This window comes from Triturus cristatus, chromosome 2_1, assembly GCF_964204655.1.
Source record: "Triturus cristatus chromosome 2_1, aTriCri1.1, whole genome shotgun sequence".
Lineage (NCBI taxonomy): Eukaryota > Metazoa > Chordata > Amphibia > Caudata > Salamandridae > Triturus > Triturus cristatus.
Genome location: NC_140581.1, coordinates 207,420,527 through 207,444,018, shown reverse-complemented (window position 1 = coordinate 207,444,018; position 23,492 = coordinate 207,420,527). Strand labels below are relative to the sequence as shown.

The 23,492-nt window shown below is 46.0% G+C and overlaps 1 protein-coding gene across 3 annotated transcripts in view; it reads left to right on the top strand.

Annotated features, from left to right (window-relative positions):
- MBD2 (methyl-CpG binding domain protein 2) overlaps positions 1–23,492 on the top strand; it is a 276,168-nt gene that overhangs the window by 247,872 nt on the left and 4,804 nt on the right. For all 3 annotated transcript variants that reach the window (XM_085629929.1, XM_085629916.1, XM_085629925.1), the window contains one exon: positions 2,509–2,647. In XM_085629929.1, the coding sequence (XP_085486055.1) occupies positions 2,509–2,635 (127 nt within the window). In that variant the 3' untranslated portion in view covers positions 2,636–2,647. The remainder of the gene's footprint in view (positions 1–2,508; positions 2,648–23,492) is intronic.

Sequence of the window (23,492 nt, the reverse complement as noted above, 5' to 3'; positions counted from 1 at the left end):
ACTTGGGATTGTGAAATACCTCCCAGTATAGTGGGTTTTTGCAGGTATGAATTTAGGCTTAGAGCAGGAAAGCTGATGTTTGGTGAATACTTAAACTCAAATTTATTGTTATTTACATACTGGTAGGCAGTAGGTTCATTCTCTGGAAAAATGCACACACATACTCCTATTACAGCCAGCCGAATTGGTCCTTATGAGATACAGATAGAAGTGGGACATCCCCTGTTTAACATTAGTGGGAGGAAATGACCCACATTAAAAAATATTTGCTCCATGCAGAATTTGTTTTTAAACGAAATCTGCGTAAACAGATTTATCATGTGTACTTGGAGGAATTTCTAATGAATCGAAAATTCACTCGAGTATGCATGAACATTTTTGATTTGTTTAGATTGCAATACCTACACCTCATACATTTTGAAATATCATGACAATTCAGACATTTGCTTATTGTCGAATTATTCCAATAATCTGTACAAACTTCGGCTTTGTTCAGGAAACCTATGAAAAGGGCCTTTATTTTATTGAAATTAAATGACTGAATGCAGTGGTTCATTTAATTATCCGAGAACTAATGTGTACCTTTCCATTTTCTTCTACACAGGTCAAATCTGTGTTAAAATTGTAATCAATACAATAATGGATATAAATGCTACAAATGCTTTCCTTCCAAGAAGACTTTGATTAATTTAAAGATATATGTGGCCACCTGATATAACTTGGTTTAATGATTTTTAATACCAGTATAGGTAGTACAGGGGTATGCTTTCGTTTTGGCCTAAAAAGAAAATAGGAGGTTATGCTTCTAACAGCCCTAGGTTCATTACCTTCATCGTAGAGGCAGTTGTCCTTTGGCCTAGCACTTGATGTGTAGCTGGCAAGTCTTTTGACTACCACACCATCTCCTTCATGGACAATGGTGTTATGTCTGCGCACCTATTTAAACCGTATTTGTAGGTGCTTAGAATTTGAGAAAGTGGAGCCACATTGGCATTGAAAAGAAATGAGTGGTAAGGCTGTGCCATTTAGTATATCATAGTATGTTGTGTCGATGAAGGACCTTGAAGTGAACAGTTCTACATAATGGGGGTGGGGGGATGGGAAAAGTTGAATGATTGCGCAATGAAGTACCCAAAAAAGACAAGATAGTTGAATCCAGGAAGAACAAATGAAGCCTCCTTGGTACACACTCCAGCACAGCTGCCTTCACAATTCCTCCCTTCAATTGATGGCGTTCTACTTGGAAGCTTACAATAACAATTTACATTCAGCGCAGCGCAGCTCATTTTTAGGGGAGACTATTAATATACAAAGCGGGGAGGACCACACAATGGTATCATTGTGTGATCATCCAGGAAGAAGGCAACTATTGAACTGTAATATCAAAGAACATACAGACCTTCAGGCACAGAAGTGGATGCCATGAGTAATGGCGTTAAGGGCTGAGCACAAATCCAACATGATCAAGGCACATGTGAGGTTTTGTCTCTGGCCACTAGAAGTTCATTTTTGATGTCACGAGTGGTTTCCTTACCACACTGAGATCATTGAGCAGAATTGTACATGTGTAGTAGCTCATTCAGTTGAGGTAGGTAAAACGTAGATGCTCTCCTGTGGTACACAGTTTTGCAGCAACAAATGATGGACGGAATGCTGAATGAATCAAACATTCACCCCTAGTCAAGAGATCTGGGTTAAATCCATCGTTCTTTTGCTAACTATGCCATCCCAGTTTGGACCCAGACATATGGCAAATCAGTCTTGATCCTGTTCCTTAGGAGTACACTCCAGCCCGAACTGCCAAGCCGGGTTCTCCCTGGACTGAAAATAAAAATCCTGGGACCGGTTTCGGGGTAACACCCGCACATCAGCCAGGCTTGCTTGAATCCAGTAGCACAGCGAGAAAGGGACCCATGTTTGGGCACACCCATCCCACTTAAGGCGAAAAGTGCTGTGGCAACAAATGATGGACGGAATGATGAATAAATCAAACATTCACCCCCAGTCAAGAGATCTGGGTGAAATCCATTATTCTTTTGCTCCCTGCACCAGTCCAGTTTGACGAAAACTTGGACCAATGCCAGACATGCACGGTCATTGCTGCTGGGTACTGATATGCTAAGTGGAAGAACGTAGATTGGCAGGTCTATCCGTGATGGTTGCACCTAGCTATATCTGTGTGGGGAAACAGCAGGGGGACACTTGGTGTAGGATCGTGGCCATCATGGGGAGGAGATGACTTCTTCTGACCTAGTGGGGTAGTTGGTACAGTAATGTTTTTCTGTTTAGTGGGCAAGTGCAGTGGTTGACTGCCTGCAGTCTCATACCATGTATTGTTTGTGCTAGAGTCTGTATTATCGCACTTGGCTCTTCCTCAAGCCCAGTTACATTGATCATTTTCATAGTCATATTACTGAACTAAACATTCATGCTGGTACATTATTTTTTAGGATTACATTTTAACTGAATTGAGAATAATGTAACATAATGCTGTTTTCATTGTTAAAGGAAACAAGAGGAACGGGTACAACAAGTGCGAAAGAAACTAGAAGAAGCACTTATGGCCGATATTTTGGCACGGGCCTCTGAAACGGGAGACGGAGATGTAGAAATGGACAGTGAAGAGGATGCATAGGACAATGATCAGGTATAAACAACTTTGCCTCCAAATGTTTATATTGTATGGTAAAACAATTCTATAATTACCAAGGACATTATATCAATTAGGTCCATGAAGGACAGTGGGAGGGTGTCAGATGTTCGAGTGGCTTCGCTGGAATTGTGTATTTTGTCTGTCCCCTTACACAGTGGAGGGGTAGAGAGCTGTAACATCTCCTTGGTTTCCACACTTTTAAAGTGCTAATTTTACAGGGGATGGAGTATATGCGTTGTCCTGCTTTCTGTTTTAATCTCTTATTAATCATTTTCTTCTGGAATTGTCTGCTGGGAAGTGAGTCTTTTGTTCATGTTTTGTTTTTCCTGTCTCTCTCTCTACTTGTATCACTTTTTCCTCTCTTAATAAGGATACTGTTCATAGACTTTCTAAGTAGACCATTCACCAAACTCACACAATATAAAAAAAACTCTGCCACCCGGTGCGCCAGGGATCAGTGTCTAAACATGGAACTGTGGTGAGGAGATCCAGGTAGGACAAAGCACATTCCTTGTAGCGGCTCATGCACATCCTTCACCAGTGTAAACAAATAGAGGGCCATTTGTGGTTAACATATGGAGTTGTTCCAAGTATGCTTTCAAATGCATTGATTTTGATGTATTCTTAGATAGCTGAATAAAAAAAATAGATGGTACATCGCCAAATTGACATTGTGCATGCTTTGTAAGTGCCCTACGTCTGAAAGAGGAATGTTCATTAAAAATGTGTTCAGTCCCAGATTTGGTAAGTAGGTTGGCTGTGTGCCTGCCCACGAAGTGTATATCCTACTACAAGCACACTGTGGCAGGTACAGAGGGATTCTGCCTATGAAGGAGGGGCATTCCAGTAGAATGCAAACATCATGCAACGTGTAAGCTACTACCAAGCTAGAGGGTATGTTATCTCTCACTTGTACAATGTAACCATCAGAGAGAGAATGGCAAGTGTGGAAGGTAGTTGACAGGTTGGTACTGAACCGAAGTTGGTTGTGAGAAAGCAGTGAATGCTGAATGACTTTGATGTTACCCCAGAATGATGCTTTTTTATGGGACTTGTGTACTTAATGGAGAGCTCTAACCCTTCCTTAGACTCCTTTAGTTTAAGATCCTCTGAGGTTGCTGCCAATTGTATTCTGTGTGTAATGCTTTTCTGGGTATATTAAGGTGCACCTGAGGTTGTGGACAGTATGAATACAAATGGCCATTTCATTTTCGCTTCAAGTCCCAGCTTGCATGTTTGGTGAGAGGTAGTAGTACTTTAGAAGAGAATAAGGTGTCTGTGGTAGAGCCCGCTATATGAAACTCACTAATCCTGTGCTTATAACATTCCTGATTGGGCTTCTAACATTGGCGTTTTTCTCAAATTGCTGGTTCCTAAATCCAGTGCATGATTTTGACTCTAAAAGTGAAATGTTCCCATGAACATTGTATCTATAAGTCTTGCTTGGACTTAAATATGCAAGATTTGGTCTGGTCAACAATACAGCACATAGAGCTAAGAATCTCTGTTGGACATATTTTATGTGTGTCTGCCGTTTTAAAAGGAACACCATAGTGTACCTGTGGACAGAACTAGCAGATTGTCTGGACTTGAAATACCAAACTCTGAGATCTAGGCCCCCTATTGTGCAGAATTCCAAGACCCCTCTTGTTGTACAGAAATTGGATATAAGATTGGATTGGTACTAGTTTGTCTCCATCTTTTGCAAGACACTGTGAGCATTTGGTTGGCGCTTTAGAGTTACATGGGAGCATCCTTAAACCGTGTAACCACAAAAAAGCCCAGAGGAGAGTTTAACGACCATCAGGGCCGGATCCCCACCAATGAACTAATAACGCAAAAAGGCCACCCGGGTCAGGACAATGGAAGAAAAGGTGGAGGGAGTGCACAGGGATTCCCTTTTATAGGACAAATTCCCTCACTTACCCGTGTGTGACATGCTTCATCATAGGGAACCTCCTCGCACTGCGAACCTGGTCGCAGGTTGGGCCTTCGACACCCTCACTGAGAGGGAGGAGCTAAGGGATGTTTTGATTGAAAGTGAGAAGAGGTATACTAAAACCTGTGATGAGCTGGGTGTGGAGGGAGAGTGTAAGTAGAAAAAGTGTTGGTGAAGATAAAACTAACTCCATGGTGTGTTGATAAACAATTTCACTGGTACACCCAGGGGTCAGGGTTAAAACTAATTACACAACCATGCCCAGAGAATTCAACCTAGCATGGTTGCTTGTGATCATAAGGTCCACATGTTTCAGCCTTAGTGCCCTCCGTAGAGGTGCTGTGGCTTTCTTCAGGACCTAATGAATAAAGTGAGGAAAAGAGACACCAAAGCAAACTCCGGTTGGTGTTCAGAGGAACGACTGGCAGGATGGGCGTCAGTCGTGGTTAGCTGGTGTTCGCTGGTGTTCCTATAAATCAAAAATTGCGTTTACTGACCTGCACAACACAAAACAGAATTACACTCCTTACTAAACGTGCCACAAGAATACACTCTATACTTTAGAAATGATAGCTACGTATAAACAGTTATGATAATCATGACAGAAAATCAGGGCTTACCCGTCATTTGAGGGAAGCTAGTGGCAACTCCTCTTCGGCGCACTCGAACGTTCCATTAAACCTAAAGAGATTTATAGAGGTGGGGGGCAGGTGTGGCTGTAAATCAGTCATGAATTCATACACAAAATACAACCGTTGATTAAAAATAAAATGATATTTGTATCTGACAACACTCTTGAAAGGTAACATATTTAAAAGCATTTCACGATGGTGGTTTAGCAAACTGGAGAAAAGAGACAACATAGTGCCCCACAGTAGCAAGCACAGCAATAAGCTAACGGTGACCTGTGCAAAAAAAAAAAAAGGGGGGTTGTGCCATGATGCAGGAGATGCTCCTCACAGATGTGGCCATACAAAGGGGCTGGAATGCATGGAGCAGGTAAGCGGAACATGGCTATCATGAGGAAGGTGGATGCGCTCAGAGAATGTAGAGGTTACGTCGCTGAAAGCAGAGGTGGGAAGAGAAACCTCGGAAAGCATGTGAAGTTAACTGCATGCAGGAGTGGAATGAACGCGGCACCGGTAGGGAAATCGTATCCTGCCGCGAAATAGCAGGCAAAACCCAAGGACACATTGACTGGGCAGTGTCAAGCGCCTGGGCTAAGAAACGCAGAAAGAGACTCCGGGGCAGCTAGTTAGGAACATACACAGAGGCGTCATCCTAATATCGCGCGCCAGCATCGGACGACCAGCGGGAAAAATGTATGATCTCCTTGCTCAAATTTCTCAATGCATATTTAATACTTTTGAATTATTATTATTTTTTTAAAGCGTTTTATATAGCGCAAACCAGACCCAACGATATCGGATATCGGACTGCTTTGTATGAGCACCAGTTTCGTTACAGATGGATACTTTAATGTTTGTTAGGCATGGGTAGATTAAGTGATTTGCCCAGAATCACAGGATTTTGTGTGTCGTTGCCGAGACTCTTACCCGGTTCCCCAGCTTCGAGGTCGATTGCTCTAGCCGTAAGGCTACATGATCCTTTAATATGTTTCACTTGAAACCCTTCACATAAAATCATCTTTTAGGCGTTTTCTTCGTTATAGCTGATTAGTTTAGTCTGATATTTAAAATAATGCCAGCATACCCCTATCTGGCCAATTAGCAGTACTAAGAATACCAGATTGTACTGTATTGTACTTGCATTTATATAGCGCTTACTACCCCTGACGTTGCACCAAAGTGCTTTTCGGTGAGTAGCACACTAATCCTGAACCAGAAAAGGATTTGTGGTGAATTAATCCAGGGATATATGAAATTAATTTGAGCAGTGGACATGTTAGTCTGTTTGGATTGAAAGGTATAGTGGAGGGATTGAAGAGGGAATGGTTTGCATTTATATAGCGCATGCTCCCCTGACGAGGTGTGTAGCGCTTTTCAGTAAGTGGCAAGCTACTCTGGAACTCAAAAAGGATTAGTGGGTAATTAGTGTAGGGAAATATGAAATTAATTTGGTTTGAGCGGTGGAAATTTTAGTCTGTTATTTGGATTGTAAAAGGAATAGCGGAGAGGCCCTAAGAAGGAAGGGCCTAGACATTTTTTATTTTTAGTTCATAGCAGTAGGAGTGGGTTTGGGATGAGTAAAGGGAAGGTGGAGGAGGAAAAGTCATAGGGAAAGGTTTAGAAAGGCTTGTTTGGGAGATCTGAATAGAAAAAGAGGTATGAGATGATGCGAGGAGGGAAGAGTCTAGAAAGGGTTATTTGGGGGAACATAGTAGTAGTAGTATGGGGTTTGGGATGAATGGGAGAGTGGAGGTTGAGGGAATATAGTGAGAGATATAGGTTGTGATATAGGGTAGTGCATTGGATATGCTGAATTAGAAGCAAAGTAATAAATATAAAGATACATAGGTACATGGAAGGTATACATGTCTAAGGAAGGTGATGTATGTACATTAAAGTTGCATTTAATAAACTCAGACTTTCAAGTGTTGCTGTACTTTATATTTTGTTTGTAATACAATAGTGAAGCAATTGTAGATGCATAGTTATGATGAAATATTTACTTATTTATGCAGTCACTTATGTACGTGTTAAACATAGACTAATGTAACAACGCAGAACTAACGAATGTATATATCTTTGAAAACATAATTATTATATATGTTTATACAAAGCAATACACCTATGTAGGCACACATCTATAATCCAAACTAATGTTTATATACCGAGGGATATGCTGTATATTTATGTTAGAGTACTGTGGTTAGATTGGGAAGAGCCAATTTTTGATTAGTCTTCTGAAAACAAGGTGGTTATCCGTGGATCTTATGTTTCGGGGTTAAGGGTTCCATAGTTTGACTGCTTGAACAGAGACGGATGTTTTTTTTTTTTTTGGCACGGTGGGATTTTGAGGTGAGGTGCAACTCTAGAGCAAAGGTTCCTTTGTTGAATGTATTTTGGGAGTTTATTCTTGATGGAGAGCAGTCCTGTTCCATGTATCGCTTTGTGGGTGATACAAAGCAGCTTGAACGTTGATCTTCTGGCAATCAATAACCAGTGTTGGGCTTTCAAGCCAGGGGAGATGTGGGCTTGCAGTTTTATATGTATGAGTATTTGCTTCAGAGTTCTGAATCTGCTGTAGTATTTTCACAGTTGTCCAAACTCGATTACTTCGCAAATAAGTTGGTGTGTGTGTCAGTGTCAATCAATCAATCATTTGAAGAGCGCACTAATCACCTGTGAGGGTCTCAAGGCGCTGGGGGGGAGGTCTAGCTGCTGCTCGAACAGCCAGGTTTTGAGAAGTCTCCTGAAGGTCAGCAGCTGAGTGGGTAGGGTGTTCCATGTTTTGGCAAGGTAGGAGCAGGATCTGCCGCCGGTGGAGGTCCTGTGGATGCGTGGGATGGTGGCGAGGACGGCGGAACAAAGCTGGCGGTTCGGGGTGTAGAAGGTGAGGCGTTTGTTGAGGTATGCTGGTCCGGCGTTGTGGAGTGCTTTGAGAGCGTGGGTGAGGAGCTCGAAGGTGATCCTCTTGTTGACTGGGAGCCAGTGCCAGTCTTTCAGGTGGGCGATGATGTGGGTGTGGTGGGGTATGTTGAGGATGAGGCATGTGGAGGCATTCTGTATGGGTTGGAGTCTTTTCTGGAGTTTGGCCGTGGTTGCTGTGTAGAGGGCGTTGCCGTAGTCCAGTCTGCTGCTGGCGAGGGCATGGGTGACCATCCTTCTGGTCCTGGTGGGGATCCATCTGTAGATCTTGCGGACCATGCGGAGGGTGTTGAAGCAGAAGGAGGAGACGGCGTTGACTTGCTGGGTCATTGAGAGCAATGAGTCCAGGATGAACCCCAGCGAGCGTGGTTGGTAGGTGTGGGTGCAGCTCCCAGGGCGGCTGGCCACCAAGAGTTGTCCCAGGCAGAGGGGGTGGAGCCGAGGATGAGGACCTCTGTTGTGTCTGAGTTAAGTTTCAGGCGGCTGTTCTGCATCCAGGAGGCGACGGCCTTCATTCCTTCGTGGAGGTTGGTTTTGGCGGTGGCGGGCTTCTTGGTGAGTGAGAGGATCAGCTGAGTGTCATCGGCATAGGAGATGATGTTGAGGTTGTGCGAGCGGATGATGTTGGCGAGCGGTGCCATATAGACGTTGAAAAGGGTGGGGCTGAGTGATGAACCTTGGGGCACGCCGCAGATCTTGGTGGCTTCAGAGCGGAAAGGGGGGAGGCGAACCCTCTGGGTTCTGTCAGTGAGGAAGGAGGTAGTCCAGTCCAGGGCTTTTTCGCATATTCCTGCGTTGTGTATGCGTGTGCGTAGGGTGTGGTGGCAGACTGTGTCGAAGGCGGCCGAGAGGTCCAGGAGGATGAGGGCCACGGTTTCGCCATTGTCCAGTAGTGTCCTGATGTCGTCAGTGGCAGCGATGAGGGCGGTTTCAGTGCTGTGATTGCTGCGGAATCCAGATTGGGACGGGTTCAGGATGTTGTTCTCCTCGAGGAAGTGGGTTAGTTGCCCATTGACAATCTTCCCTATGACTTTTGCTGGGAACGGAAGCAGGGAGATGGGCCGGAAGTTCTCGAGGTCCTTTGGGTCTGCTGGTGGTTTTTTGAGTAGGGTGTTGATCTCGGCGTGCTTCCAGCTTTCCGGGAAGGTGGCGGTCTCGAAGGAGCTGTTGATGATCTTCCGAAGTTGGGGTGCGATGATGCGGTTTGCTTTGTTGAAGATGTGGTGAGGGCAGGGATCGGATGGTGAGCTGGAGTGGATGGTGTTCATGGTTTTGATGGTGTCGGCGTCGTTGACGTGGGACCAGGAGAGCAGGCGGTTGGAGAGGCTGGGGGGTGGTGAGACTGCGGTGTCGGTGGTTGTAGGGAGGGTCTGGGCCCTGAAGCTGTTGTGGATTTCTGCAATCTTGCGGTGAAAGAAGGTGGCTAAGGAGTCGCATACGTCTTGCGACGGCAGGATGTCGTTGGAGCTGGAGAGTTCCTTCACGATGTTGAAGAGCTCTTTGCTGTTGTGTGCATTGTTGTAGATGTGTTCCTTGAAGGAGGTCCTTTTGGTGGCTCGAATGAGTTGGTGGTGCTTGTGTTTGGCGTTCTTTAGGGCTGCGTGGTTGTCTGGAGTCTGTTCGAGGTGCCACTTTTTCTTGAGTCTTCGGCAAGCCCACTTGGATTCCTGGAGGTCGGTGGTGAACCAGCCGGCCTTTCTGTCGGTGCTTCTGTTTGAGGGTTTTTTGAGCGGGGCGAGAGTGTTTGCGCAGTCGTCGATCCATTGCCTGAGGTTGCAGGTGGCTGTATCGGTGTCAGTGGTGTCTGTTGGTGGGTCTCGGGCGAGGATGGTGATGAGCTGGTCTTCGGTGACCTTGTTCCAGCTGTGGTAGGGGATCCGTTGTGGGTGATTGTGTGCGGTGGGTTTCTTGAAGGTGAAATGGATGCAGCGATGGTCGGTCCAGTGGAGTTTGGTGGTGTGGCTGAAAGAGACGTGGTTGCTGGCGGAGAGGATGGGGTCGAGCGTGTGTCCGGCGGTGTAGGTGGGGGTCGTGACGAGCTGTTTGAGTCCGAGGTTGTAGAGCAGAGCGACAGAGTTGGTGTCGTCTGCGTTCTCGAGGTGGAAATTCACGTCTCCGAGGAGGATGTAGTCTGTAGAAGTGAGGGCGTGCGTGCTGACTATGTCGGAGATGGCGTCGATGATCTGTGGCCAGGGTCCGGGGGGGTCTGTATACGAGTGTTCCTCTGAGGGTGGTGTTTGGGTCAGTGTGGATCTGAAAGTGCAGGTGTTCGGTGGTGCTGGAAGTGTCTGCTGTGCAGGTAGAGACTCTGAGGGTATTCCTGTAGACGATGGCGATTCCTCCTCCTTGTTTGTTGGGGCGGTCCCTTCTAGTGATCTTGTGTCCAGCTAGGATGGCTATGGCGATGTCTGGTGCCGAGTAGGGGTTCATCCAGGTTAGGAAGGTGACGTCCGGGGAGGCTGAGTCGAGTAGGTCCCAGAGTTCGATGGCGTGCTTGTGGACGGAGCGGGTGTTGAGTAGTATGCATCTGAGGTGGTTGCGTTCTGCTCTGACGGGTGGGGTGGGGTAGGGTAGGTGTTCGGCGGCTGGTGAAGCTGCAGATACGGCAGGTGAAGGGTCCGTAGGTGAGTTTCGGTCTGGCCTTGAAGCAGTTTGAAAAGGCAGGTGTTTGAGGGCCAGGGGGTCTGATGCTTGGCACGGTCCAGGCGCGGACCGGTGCAGACGGGCTTGCCTTAGGTGTGCCAGCAGTGCGTGTATGCTGCACGACCGCGCAGCGGTAGCCATAAGTAGGGGAGGGGGCGGGAGCAGAGGCAGAGAGGTGGGAGTGGCTGGGTCGGGGCCAGTCCGCAGTGGCGGGAACAGGGGAGAAGAAGAGCAACAGAAAGGGCACAATAAGCAGGCAGTAAGTAAAATGACAACTAGTAACAAAACGAAATAACAGTGAGCAAGCGGAAATCAGGGGCAGGGAAACACTGGGGTCAAAATAATCAGACAGTAATTGAATTGAAAAGAATACCAGTACGGAAGCGGAATCAGGGGAGAGAAATCAGGAGAACCTACAGCGAGCCTGTGACGCAGGGGCGGGCTGCTGGCTCAAACCCTGCACTGGTGGAGGGCTCGGCTGTGAGCACAGTCGTCAACCAGGCGGCGCTGCTGGGGAGAGTGCTGGCCTTGAGGGAGGGAGGGTGGGTGGGTGGGAGAGAGAGAGAGAGAAAGAGAGAGAGACCCAGAGAGAGAGAGAGACCTAGACCCCACTTCACCATGAAAAAGGGGGGCATGCACACGAGAATTCATTATTCCAGCCAGTTTAATGAGGTACGGTCTCACCACACTCGGCAGAAAGATCACTGAGACGCGTTTCGGCTGTGAACAGCCTTTCTCAATCAGTGAGTCATCAGATTAAACACTGCTTTTTAAAATACATATGTTCGAGGCATATGAGCTTCAGATTGTACACTTAGCATAGATCGCCATCTGGTGTTGGGCCCTGATGTTTGCAGTTTGTTTTTGTTCTTTGGACAGTCTTTGGAAGTCACAAGTTCGGTGACTCCTCCTTCGGTCCGTACTGCGCATGGGCTTCGGCTCCATCCTTAGATTGTTTTTTTCCGCCATCGGGCTCGGATGTGATACTTCGTGCTCCGGCTTTGAACTTCTACGGTTCCAGCCTCGACGGAAAATCCTCGTTCTTCGAGTTTCTTCATCATATCTTCATCTCTCGAAGCGGCACTTTTCTCCATTCCGTACATCGGCACCGGCCTTCGGGCCCTCCTCGACTCCGGTCCCGGCCGATGGAAAGGACTCCGTTCAAAAAGTGCCCAAAATGTGGGTCTAAATTTCCCCACACCGACCTCCATCAGGTGTGTAACCTTTGCCTCTCTCCAGAACACGAGGCCAGAGACTGCCCCGCCTGTAAGTCTTTTCGATCAAAAAAGACCATCCGGGATCGAAGAGCTCGACGCACCATGGCGCACTCATCGACCGCAGCTCCACCGGACATCTTCGGAGACGACGCCGAAGCTTCGGGGCAACTACACACCGAGCAGGAGACCGTCGTCGTCAGCGCTTCCGAGGCTGACGACTCCGACGTGGAGGACATCACACCGGCGCAGCGGGTCGTGAGTACTGTACCCCCTCCCACCCCCGTGCCCAAAACCAAAGAGACTCAGGTTACACCCTCGCCTGCAGGCCTGGGTAAAACCAAGCACACAGCTTCTATCACCTCACCTTCGGGCCCGGTGTCGAAGCCTCAAAAGTCTCACGGCAGCTCGGGCTCGAGCCAGCCGACGCCTGGTGCTGAAAGACACCATCCGGCACCGAAGAAAGTGATACCCAGCTCGACTCCGAAGCCACCGGTGCCGAAGCCTGGACTCTCGGTACCGACCAAACACAAACACAAATCTGTCGGCTCCGGCGCCGAAAACTCCTTCGACGCCGAAAAAACCGGAGGCTCCAAAAAAGCATGGCGCACAGAAACCATCGAAGCCCTCGGCTCCGAAACCATCGGCGCCAGCGGACGATTCGGCGCCACTGGATCTGTTTACACCAGACCCTTTGCAAAAGACTCTATTTAAAGATCCAAAGACTGGGCTATTGACTTTAATTATCAAGAAAAGACGCCTTGACACTCCGGCTCCTCCTCCACCACCCAAGCGGAAGGACTCTGCTACTTCTCCCCTCAGAGTGCCCTCCCCACTACCTCCTCCTCTGCCTCCTCCACCTCCTCCACCCCCTCCCCCTCCCAGGTCTCCGCCACACTTACCTCATCGCTCCCCGACCCCGTCCCCTGATCCGGATTACGGGGATTCCAGATTATGACCCAGCGGACGCCCCAATGGACCCCACTCCACCGGGGACCCCTGACCCATGGGAAGACTACCAAAACCCTGACATACCAGATATGCCTCAGGACGACCTATACCCATCCAGGCCGTCTCCCCCTGAGGACTCCTTAGGGTTTCATCACTTTGCAGAGAGCAGCACACTACCATGGGGTGGAAATGCATAGTGAACCAGTGGAAGACGACTTCCTACTGGACACATTTGACATTCAAGACAAGTCCACGTCTATCTTGCCCATGCTTAAAGGTGTCACCAAGCATGCTGCAGAGGTGTTCAAAGATCCTGTCAGGGCCAGGGTGTTGAACCCTAGAATAGAAAAGAAGTACAAGGCGGCACCCACAGACCCTGCATACATTAAGGGCCCTGCTCCCTTAGATTCCCTAGTTGTGTCCACAGCTAGAAAGCGGGCTAACTCCCAGTCCTCAGGAGAAGCCCCACCGCCAGATAAGGAATCCAAACTTCTAGACGCGTCTGGCAAACGCACCGCCTCCCAAGCTGCAAACATGTGGCGCATTGCAAATACACAAGCGCTACTTGCGCGCTATGACAGAGCACACTACGACGAGCTTGAGGCTCTTATGCAACACCTCCCCGAAAAACACAAACGCAAGGCTCATGACCTGATACAGGAGGGTAAACTAATTACAAACACCTCCATTAAGTGTGCCCTCGATGCAGCCGACACTGCTTCTAGAGCCATAAATACCAGTGTCCTGCTTCGTCGCCATGCCTGGCTCAGGATCTCAGGGTTCAAGCCTGAAGTCCAGGCGTCCATACTAAATCACCCCTTTGACCAACAAACTCTCTTTGGGCCAAAGGTGGACGAAGCATTAGAAAAGATGAAAAAGGACACAGACACAGCAAAGTCTATGGGGGCACTCCAATCACAGGCCCCTAAACGCTCCTTTCGACGCTCATCCTTTCGTAGCACAGGCAGAGGCTACTCCACCGATAGCGCCTCTACCTCCTACAAGTCCCCTCCTCAAAATACCTTTTCAAAGGGCTACCAAAGGGGTGGTTACAGAGGCAACAACAAGGGCAGGGGCAAAATTAACACCACCCGTTCTGCCACCCCGCCCGCACAATGACTTCCCTTCACTCCCCCCAGACCATCCCACTCCGGTCGGGGGCAGGCTACAAAACTTTATCCACGCATGGGAATCCATAACATCGGACAAATGGGTAAACCAAATTATTCGGGCAGGGTACTGTCTCGAGCTAACATCTACCCCACCCAATATCCCATCAAGACACCGTCCAATGTCTCAAGAACATTCCACACTGCTCAAACAGGAGGTGCTCTCCCTCCTCCAAAAACACGCTATAGAGCAGATCCCCCTCAATCAGCAAAATCTAGGAGTCTACTCCCTGTATTTCCTCATACCAAAGAAAGACGGGACCCTGAGGCCCATTCTGGACCTCCGGCCTCTAAATGCGTACATACATTCAGACCATTTCCACATGGTCACCCTATAACAAGTCCTCCCACTCCTCTGTCAGGGAGACTTTCTCACTACCTTGGATCTGAAGGACGCATACTTTCATATTCCAATACACCCTTCTCACAGGAAGTACCTCAGGTTCGTGGTGGACGGTCAGCATTACCAATTCACGGTTCTCCCCTTCGGGGTCACCACCGCACCACGGGTGTTTACCAAATGCCTAGCAGTTGTAGCAGCACACCTCAGGCGTCAACATATCCACGTCTTCCCCTACCTAGACGACTGGCTCATAAAAGCCACGTCCTACAACCAATGTGTACGACACACCAACAGCACCATTCAACTACTCTACCGGCTAGGCTTCACGGTGAACTACCAAAAGTCCCACCTCCTACCATCCCACACAAAGCAATATCTCGGGGCAACTATAGACACCTCCAAAGGTATTGCCTATCCAAACTCAGCCAGGATCGCAAGCATACAAGCCTTGCACAAAACATTCCTTCCTCAACACTCTCTTCCAGCAAGAGTGTTTATGAAGCTCATAGGAATGATGGCGTCTTGCATTTTCATAGTGCCCCATGCAAAACTCCACATGCGTCCACTTCAAGAGTGCCTAGCCAGGCCTAGGGTCAGCTGACGGATCTGGTGTTGGTGGACGGCCGCACCCATCACTCTCTGCAGTGGTGGAACACCACAAACCTTTCCAAAGGGCGGCCGTTCCTGGACCCGGTTCCTCAGGTGATTCTAACAGCGGACGCATCGCTTTCCGGCTGGGGAGCGCACCTCCTACACCTCACAATGCAAGGTCTATGGACGCCACAGCAAAAATCGCTCCACATCAACCATCTGGAGCTCTTGGCGATCTTTCTAGCTCTAAAATCTTTCCAAAAATAGATTTCGGGCAAAGCAGTCCTCATTCGCACAGACAACATGACTGCAATGTATTATATCCAAAAACAGGGGGGGACACACTCTCCCCAGCTCTCCCGCTTAGCCCAGAGCATATGGAGATGGGCAATTCCCCAAAACATCTTTCTCCTGGCACAGCACGTTCCAGGCGTACAAAACACCATGGCAGATCTGCTCAGCAGACAAACGCAACAACTACACGAATGGGAACTGCATCCACAAGTTCTTCACCCATTCTTCCAACAGTGGGGGCATCCTCAGATAGACCTCTTCGCCACCCACGAAAACAAAAAATGCCCAAGCTTCGCCGCCAGATACCCACACCCATTGTCCAAGGGCAATGCGATATGGATGAACTGGTCAATCAGATTTGCATACGCCTTTCCACCTCTCCCACTAATTCCATTAGTGGTAAGGAAGCTACAACAGCACTCCCTCACACTCATTCTAGTAGCTCCAACATGGGCCAGGCAGCCGTGGTACACCACACTACTACAACTATCAGTGGTACCACATCAAAAACTGCACCTGTCCCCATGCCTCCTAACCCAGAACCATGGAGAAATCAGGCACCCGGACCCAGCTCAGCTCAACCTTGCGATCTGGCTCCTGAAATCTTAGAATTTGGATACCTTAACCTTCCCCCTGATTGCATGAACATCATCATGGAAGCCAGACGTCCTACCACTAGAGCATGCTATGCCGCAAAGTGGAAAAGATTTGTAATTTACTGCCGTAACAATACAATCAACCCTTTAGATGCATCCATACAGCACATCATATGCTATCTGCTCCATCTTCACAGGTGTAACCTGGCATATTCATCCATACGCCTACACCTAGCAGCGATTGCTGCTTATCTACAAAACAGACAGCATTTATCACTGTTCAGAGTGCCCGCTATTAAAGCCTTTATGGAAGGCCTTAAACGAGTAATTCCTCCCAGGGCACCACCTTCCCCTGTGTGGAATCTAAATGCAGTTCTTACACGGCTAATGGGTCCGCCCTTCGAACCAATGCATAAATGTGAGCTACAGTTCCTCACCTGGAAAACAGCTTTCCTCGTAGCTATCACTTCCCTTAGAAGGGTTGGTGAAATACAAGCGTTCACTATACAGGAACCCTTCCTACAAATACATCACAGCAAGGTCATACTTCGTACAAATCTGAAGTTTCTGCCCAAGGTCATTTCCCCCTTCCATCTCAATCAATCGGTGGAATTACCTGTCTTTTTCTCGCAACCTCAATCTGTTGCAGAAAGGGCCTTACACACACTTGATGTTAAGAGGGCTTTGCTGTACTACATACAAAGAACGCAACCTTTCAGGAAGACTAAACAATTGTTCGTCTCCTTCTCTCCACCACATAAAGGCAACCCCATCTCTAAATCAGGGATAGCTAGGTGGATTGTAAAGTGCATACAAATTTGCTATCAAAAGGCAAAAAGAACATTATCTGTTCCACCTAAAGCCCACTCTACTAGAAAGTTAGGGGCTTCTATGGCTTTTCTAGGGAACATACCCTTAGATGACATCTGCAAAGCAGCCACATGGTCAACACCGCACACCTTCACAAAACATTACTGTGTAGATGTGCATTCCAAGCAGCAAGCTAGTGTGGGCCAGGCTGTACTAAAGACACTTTTTCAAACCACTGCAACGGATACCGGTGGTCGCCGCTAAGGTTGGGTACTGCTATATAATCTATGCTAAGTGTACAATCTGCAGCTCATATGCCTCGAACGGAATATGCTACTTACCAGTATGCATCTGTTCTTGGCATGTAGAGCTGCAGAGTTGTACACGCTCACCGCCTACCTGTATCCGTTCCAGTCCATCTTATTTAGATACAACACACATGGGTTTCTCACTGTTATTACTACGCTCCATCATTTCCCTGTTGGCGAAAAACAATCTGAGGATGGAGCCGAAGCCCATGCGCAGTACGGACCGAAGGAGGAGTCACCGAACTCGTGACTTCCAAAGACTGTCCAAAGAACAAAAACAAACTGCAAACATCCGGGCCCAACACCAGATGGCGATCTATGCTAAGTGAGTACAACTCTGCAGCTCTACATGCCAAGAACAGATGCATACTGGTAAGTAGCATATTCCTTATACATATAATGTGTAGGTAAATGGAATATTCATTTTTTAAATATACGTTTAAATTGATAGACTTTAATTTACACCTACCTGAACCCTAAAGACTCCTTACTGTCCCTATACTACTCACCCCTGAATCCTAAAAACCGCTGACGACTGTATACACTACTTTTCCCTGAGCCCTACCCATCCCTGAACCCTAAAAACCCATTATTACCCTTATACACTACCCATCCTTGAACCCTGAAAACTTACTACCACTGTACGCTACCCATTCTTGAATTCTAATAAAAACATTACCCATAAACTCTAAACTACTGAACTAAAAAAAAATGCACTTCTGAATTGATGCACTCTGCACCAAATTAAGTGTTTTACTCGCCACAGCCACCAACTGTCCAAATAGTTAATGTCACTCACTGAAGCCTCCCAACTAGAATACACTGATACAGTGAAGTCACAGGCAAAAACTCTCTCAGGAACTCAAAATTAGAGAGAAGCAGAACACCACTGATCGTTAAACAAAGAAAACACAATACACCTACTTTGCCAAGAAAGAAACTACATTCCAGAAAGAAATGCTAAACTAAAAGTCAAAGTTGGGCAAAAAAGGAATACACAATCTGATAGGGATGCCAGGAGGAAATAGAATGATCTAACACAAAGACTTTTTAGCTAGGTTTCCTTCAGGTTCCTATTATCTTGGCAGTAATAGAAGAGTAACCTTTGTAACTTCCCTTGATTCTTAGCACCTGTAGACTGTCCTCCGGTAGAATCACTGTTGTCATTGACCAGAGCTTCTCTGTACAACCAACCTCCTTCTGCTCCTGACTCTACCATACATAGTTTTAACTGCATTTCTGAAAAAGTCTGTCTACTTAAATTGGATCAGTGTACTTTGACCACATTTAACTCTAACTTGAGTATGAATTCTGACTAAGTCACCCTCTCTTACACCACAATCCTTAACAGCATGTCTCTACAAACAATTAACACAACCCTTGATTTGCAAGTTTTATCACTTTCTAAGCATTCATGACCTCATCTAGTTTTCATTTCTATTTCCAAATTTGAGTTAATTCACAAGTAATCTCCTCTCATTCTTTTCTTGATTTTGACAATACCTAAATGCCCCACATGAGCCTGATCGGTGATCTTTTCTCAAAGTCATCTTGGTACCACAAGCCGTGCCCCCCTAAACACAAAGCACTTGTGTGCCAATACCTCTTCCTTAACCACAGAAAAGGATTTTGTTCTTCACTGACCAACTGCCACTCAGGTCAGCATACCCTGATGTACAAAAATCTGAATTTTGGAACCTCAATGCAATAAGCAGTCAGCTGCACTGTTCAAGACACCTAGGATGTATTTGAGCTGTAAAGTGTACGCTTGTAACTCTCGCATCACATTGTCACCATGCATTTCTTATGAAAAGGTCAAGAAATTCCAATGGTTTGTGACCTGATCTATTGAAAATACTGCTCCATAAGACATTTCTAAACTTCTTGGTGGCCAAACCTACAGGATGGGCCTCCTTCTCAATTACCATGTAGTTTGCCCCCAAACCCCCTTCAGTGCTCTGGAAGTACAGACAATTCTCCTTTCTACCCCGAGATTTGCAGTCCGCATTGATCACCATGATAGTCTGCCTCCCTGTGACAAACTCCTCCACGCCAGGAGGATACTGAAGCTCAGATTTTATCGTTCAAATTTTCACCAATCTTGCTACATTCCAGAGATATTCCACACATCTCCTACAAGAAAAGATTTCTTAGAACTTTGGTCTTACCACCCAGATTATATATTAACGGCTGTAGAATTATGCCATCCCTAGAAAAGAGACAACCTCATGTTTGGATTCCAGCACCTTCAGTTTTCTAAAGGTCTCCACTAGCATACTGTTTGGCCTCACCCGTTCTCCAAACACAATATGTCCCTAGTTTGATACTTCTTTCTTCCCAAAAGCACATTTTTGCACACTCAGTCTTTTTGGTGTCCCGTAGATTCACAAATAATTCACATACTAGTTTGTTCACTGTATTCCTTCCAGGTCGAACAGTACACTAGAACATCAACCTGGAAATGCCACACCATCCATGTCACCTAGCCTCAGACTCTTCCTCTGAAAAACCGAGGCAACTGACACCAGCCTAAGTAGCATCCGTAAGAACTCTAAACACCCCCCCCCCTCCCCCCCTCCAGTAGTGTTGCAAAACAAACTTAATTATTCATCCTCACAATATTGGCAAGTGAATTTTTGTCTGCAGTTACCTTCATATTGAGTACCCTATGGTTGACACACAGGAGAAGGTTGACATGCAAGGGAATTGCCCACTTGCCTTGTATGCCATGAGCACAGGAGCTAACCACTTTGTGGCCTCCACAGTAGTTACACCAGCCATTTGCAGTGTCCTGCGTTCCTTGTGCACAGCATCCTGAATATTTAAGGGTATTCTTCACACCTTGGAAACCACAAGAATTTTCAGTTGCTTTGAGCTTCATTTTGTGTACAGAATTCCTAACGCAAGATGAGAACACATCAGGAAACTCTTTCCCAAAATCCGCCCACCTCTCCACAATGCACAAATACTTATGGATAAGTGTCCAAATAAGTTCCCAAATAATTTTGATATGTCCAACCCAAAATATTGTCTCATTTTTCTGTGCAAACACCTTCTCAGGAATGATCCTCCCTTGGCAACATGGCTGTTCGCTCAATAGTAGTTAGAGGTCTTGCAAAGTTTTGTGATTTTACCTATTAGCTGAGCGCCGGGACACTACTAGGTGTAGCTGTGCGTTGTATACATCCAGTTTAATTCATTCATACTCCATTTTGCTCGAAGTATTTCACGTCCGTATTCTGAATCCAATATCCACCAGATCTAATGTCCATGCGGCGCACTGTCCCCTTGTTCCTGAAATGGCATTTGTCGTTTTTTTCAGAATTCATCCTGAACCCGGAACAAGAGTCGAACACCATAATGCATAGCTACATCCCTCATATTCACTATATCGGTGGGATTGTCATTAACCTTTTCCCCCACTTTTACTACTAGTTCCTCAGCTACCTCTTTCACATCCATTCTCCATCCTACAACACTATGAAGGGATTTCCACCCACAGTCATTTTACACTGCTCTAGCAGGACATTCTTTGCTTTTAGCCATCTGACCAATCTGCCTACACCGACAGCCCTGTTCCTTAAATTTACCCAGGACCTTGATATTAGACTTCGCTTCCACTATGCTCACCTCCACAGCTCATCCTCCATCCATGACTCCTTTTGGATCTTGTCACATTTGCATTTCTATCAAGAGTTCCCCGATTATTTCTTCTGTTAATGCCCAGAATTTACAGGAAGCAGTTATCTTCCATGGAACAGTGAAACACTTTTCTACTGTTTCATGGTCTACTTGCACTCTGTGCCGAAAATTGTATTTATCAAAAGTAGTGCTCACATTAGATGTATCATTCAAGGTCTAAGATCTAAGATGTACATCAATAATGCTGACTTCTCTCTGCCCTCAAATTAGAGACAGACAGGCTTGTGAATGTCTTTCTTTCAGATCACCCATCTCAGTACAAAATCAATTGTAATAGCAATACCAAACAAACACATTTCCCCTACCCAGACATAGAAAACATGTGAGCTCCCAACAGAAATCTCAGAAATGTGTTATTTTAAAATACATACTTGTGACCCTAGAAATGCTTGTGACTTTCAATCATAGACCTCACCAGGGTCTTTGAATTATTATCCAGACTAGCAGAGTACAGAACAGTAACATGTGTGCATGTCGCCATTAATGTTTTTTTACTTTTTTAATTTTTTATTGATTGCCCCCGTCCCTCTTCAGCAACCGCCAGTCACCAAAATCATTACAGAATAGAGGTTTAATGCCACTAAACTTGGTTGGCAGGGTGCGCCTGTCACTGCTAGTGTTATTGATGAGCATCAACAGCAGATTCTTTCGCTGGAAAAAACAAACACTCATACTCGCTGTCTCCCATCTGCTTACAAGTAAAGAATGCCTTGCTATGGTGTCAGTTGTGGACATTCCAAAGTCACAAGATAGTGCTCACGTATTCGTGTTGCCATCACACCAAAGTGCTTCAATCTTTGGTGTGAGTTGATGGACCTTCTGTGCGGTGTGCCTTCGCAACAAGCTTCGTTAGACGTAGGATCGGTTATTGATGCAAATGACTTGGTTGCATCAGAGTATTCACAGCTAGCAAGGCTTGCTTTTTGCAAGGTCTTTCTTAGAATGCATATGCTTTCCACTGCACAACTTTGCTTGATCCACCCAAATGAATGGGAATAAGACTCTATGATGCAGATATTTTTCTAAACCCTTTCCAGCAGGCCCAAGTTAAAACCCACACTGTTCCTACTTGATCATGAATTTATAGGCATACCGCTCATTCGTTCGTTGTCAGACAATCTTACAGAACCATACACACCACCAAGATAATGGTTGTTGTCTTGATGCCTTGGTGTTTCACCAGAAACAGCTTGTCACCAGTGAAATAAAAAAACACTTGGAGCCAAAAGTAAGTAGCAGGGCTGTTTGATTACCTCAAGCACAAATTCTATAGAGAGTATCTATCACTCCCTGATCACTCCTAACATGGTGTTGACACAGAGTGAAGTCACAGGCAAGAGTTCTCTCTGAGGAACTTTGAGTTAGGGAAAAGTAGAAAACAAGAACTACCCATCCCTGAAACCTAGACCCCACTTACTATCTTTATACACAATATATCCCTGAATTTAAAAAACTAATTACTTTTCCTATACAATACCAGTCCCTGAACCCTACAAAATCCCTTACTACTCCTACACACTACCCATCCTTAACCCCTAAAAACATTACTACTCCATTTTACATTAAATTAATTTAAAATCAATAACCCATCAGTTATTCTTTTCTAAATAACGAGATGCATATAATTTAGTAATTATTTGCATTAAGTAGCTTTACATTTAATTGTACCTAATTACTCAATTTACATTATTTAAACATTTTTTTTTAAATAAATTGCTCATTTTTTCATTTTCACATGCCTGCTCGGGCTCCATGCTAGTGCAGCAACGCTTCTCTAGGTGTGTGTATCAATGTTAGCTTCTGGTGCAAGGTGGGGAGTATTTTTAACAAAATGGGGGGCATTAATGAGGAGCCAAGGCCAATGAACATCCTAGCCTAATAAATTGGAGGGCTTCTTTGTAGGATTTTTTACAGGCTATCACAAAGCGGGAGGGGCGTGCGGGGGACAGGCACCAGAGAGTAGGTAAAGAATCTGTTGTTGAGACAGTTCTCAGCAGAGGGCGAAAGTGAATGCCATAGAATTAAGATTTGGCCTTGTTGAGGTAATCTATTGCCTAGCAGATTTAAAAGGAAAGCTACATAATGATAAAACCGGCCTAGGCAAAACTCATGGACTATACTGAATTTATGCTGCTAGGCTACAGTAGCTAAAGAGCTGCATCAGAGGCTTCTCCAGAGACCTGTTGGGGGTGTGTAGGGTGGGGAGGCTGAACGGCCCTGTCCTGTAGGCAACAGCCATCGTGTTCTGCATGCAGTTTGTCCTTGCACGGGACACATGCTCTGTGTATACTACATATGAACCGAGCATAACAGATGCGTGTGGTAAAGAAAGGCACCAGTTATAGGGAATCAAACACATTTTACACTAATGGATCTTTGGATAACTCTCCACTAGTTCATCTTTTCTCATGTCTATATGTTTCCAGAGACTGAACATGAGCAGTATTCTCTATGTATCCATTCAGGATCGGAGACCAAGCATGAATGAACGTAGTCTCAATAATACCTGGTTTTAACTTGTTTGGGACGAGATCCAAAACAAATTGACTTGATGCTACAGTAAAGTGTAGCTGGACAAAAGATGCTTTCATATAGTTTTGAGAAAGCTTTTGCACCGACTGAGGCCTGAACAAAACGTTTATTGGATAAAGCATATATACACAATGAGCTTCTGAAAATACTGAAATGTTAGTTTTCTGTCAGGTTAACCTCCATGCACAGGGCCAGC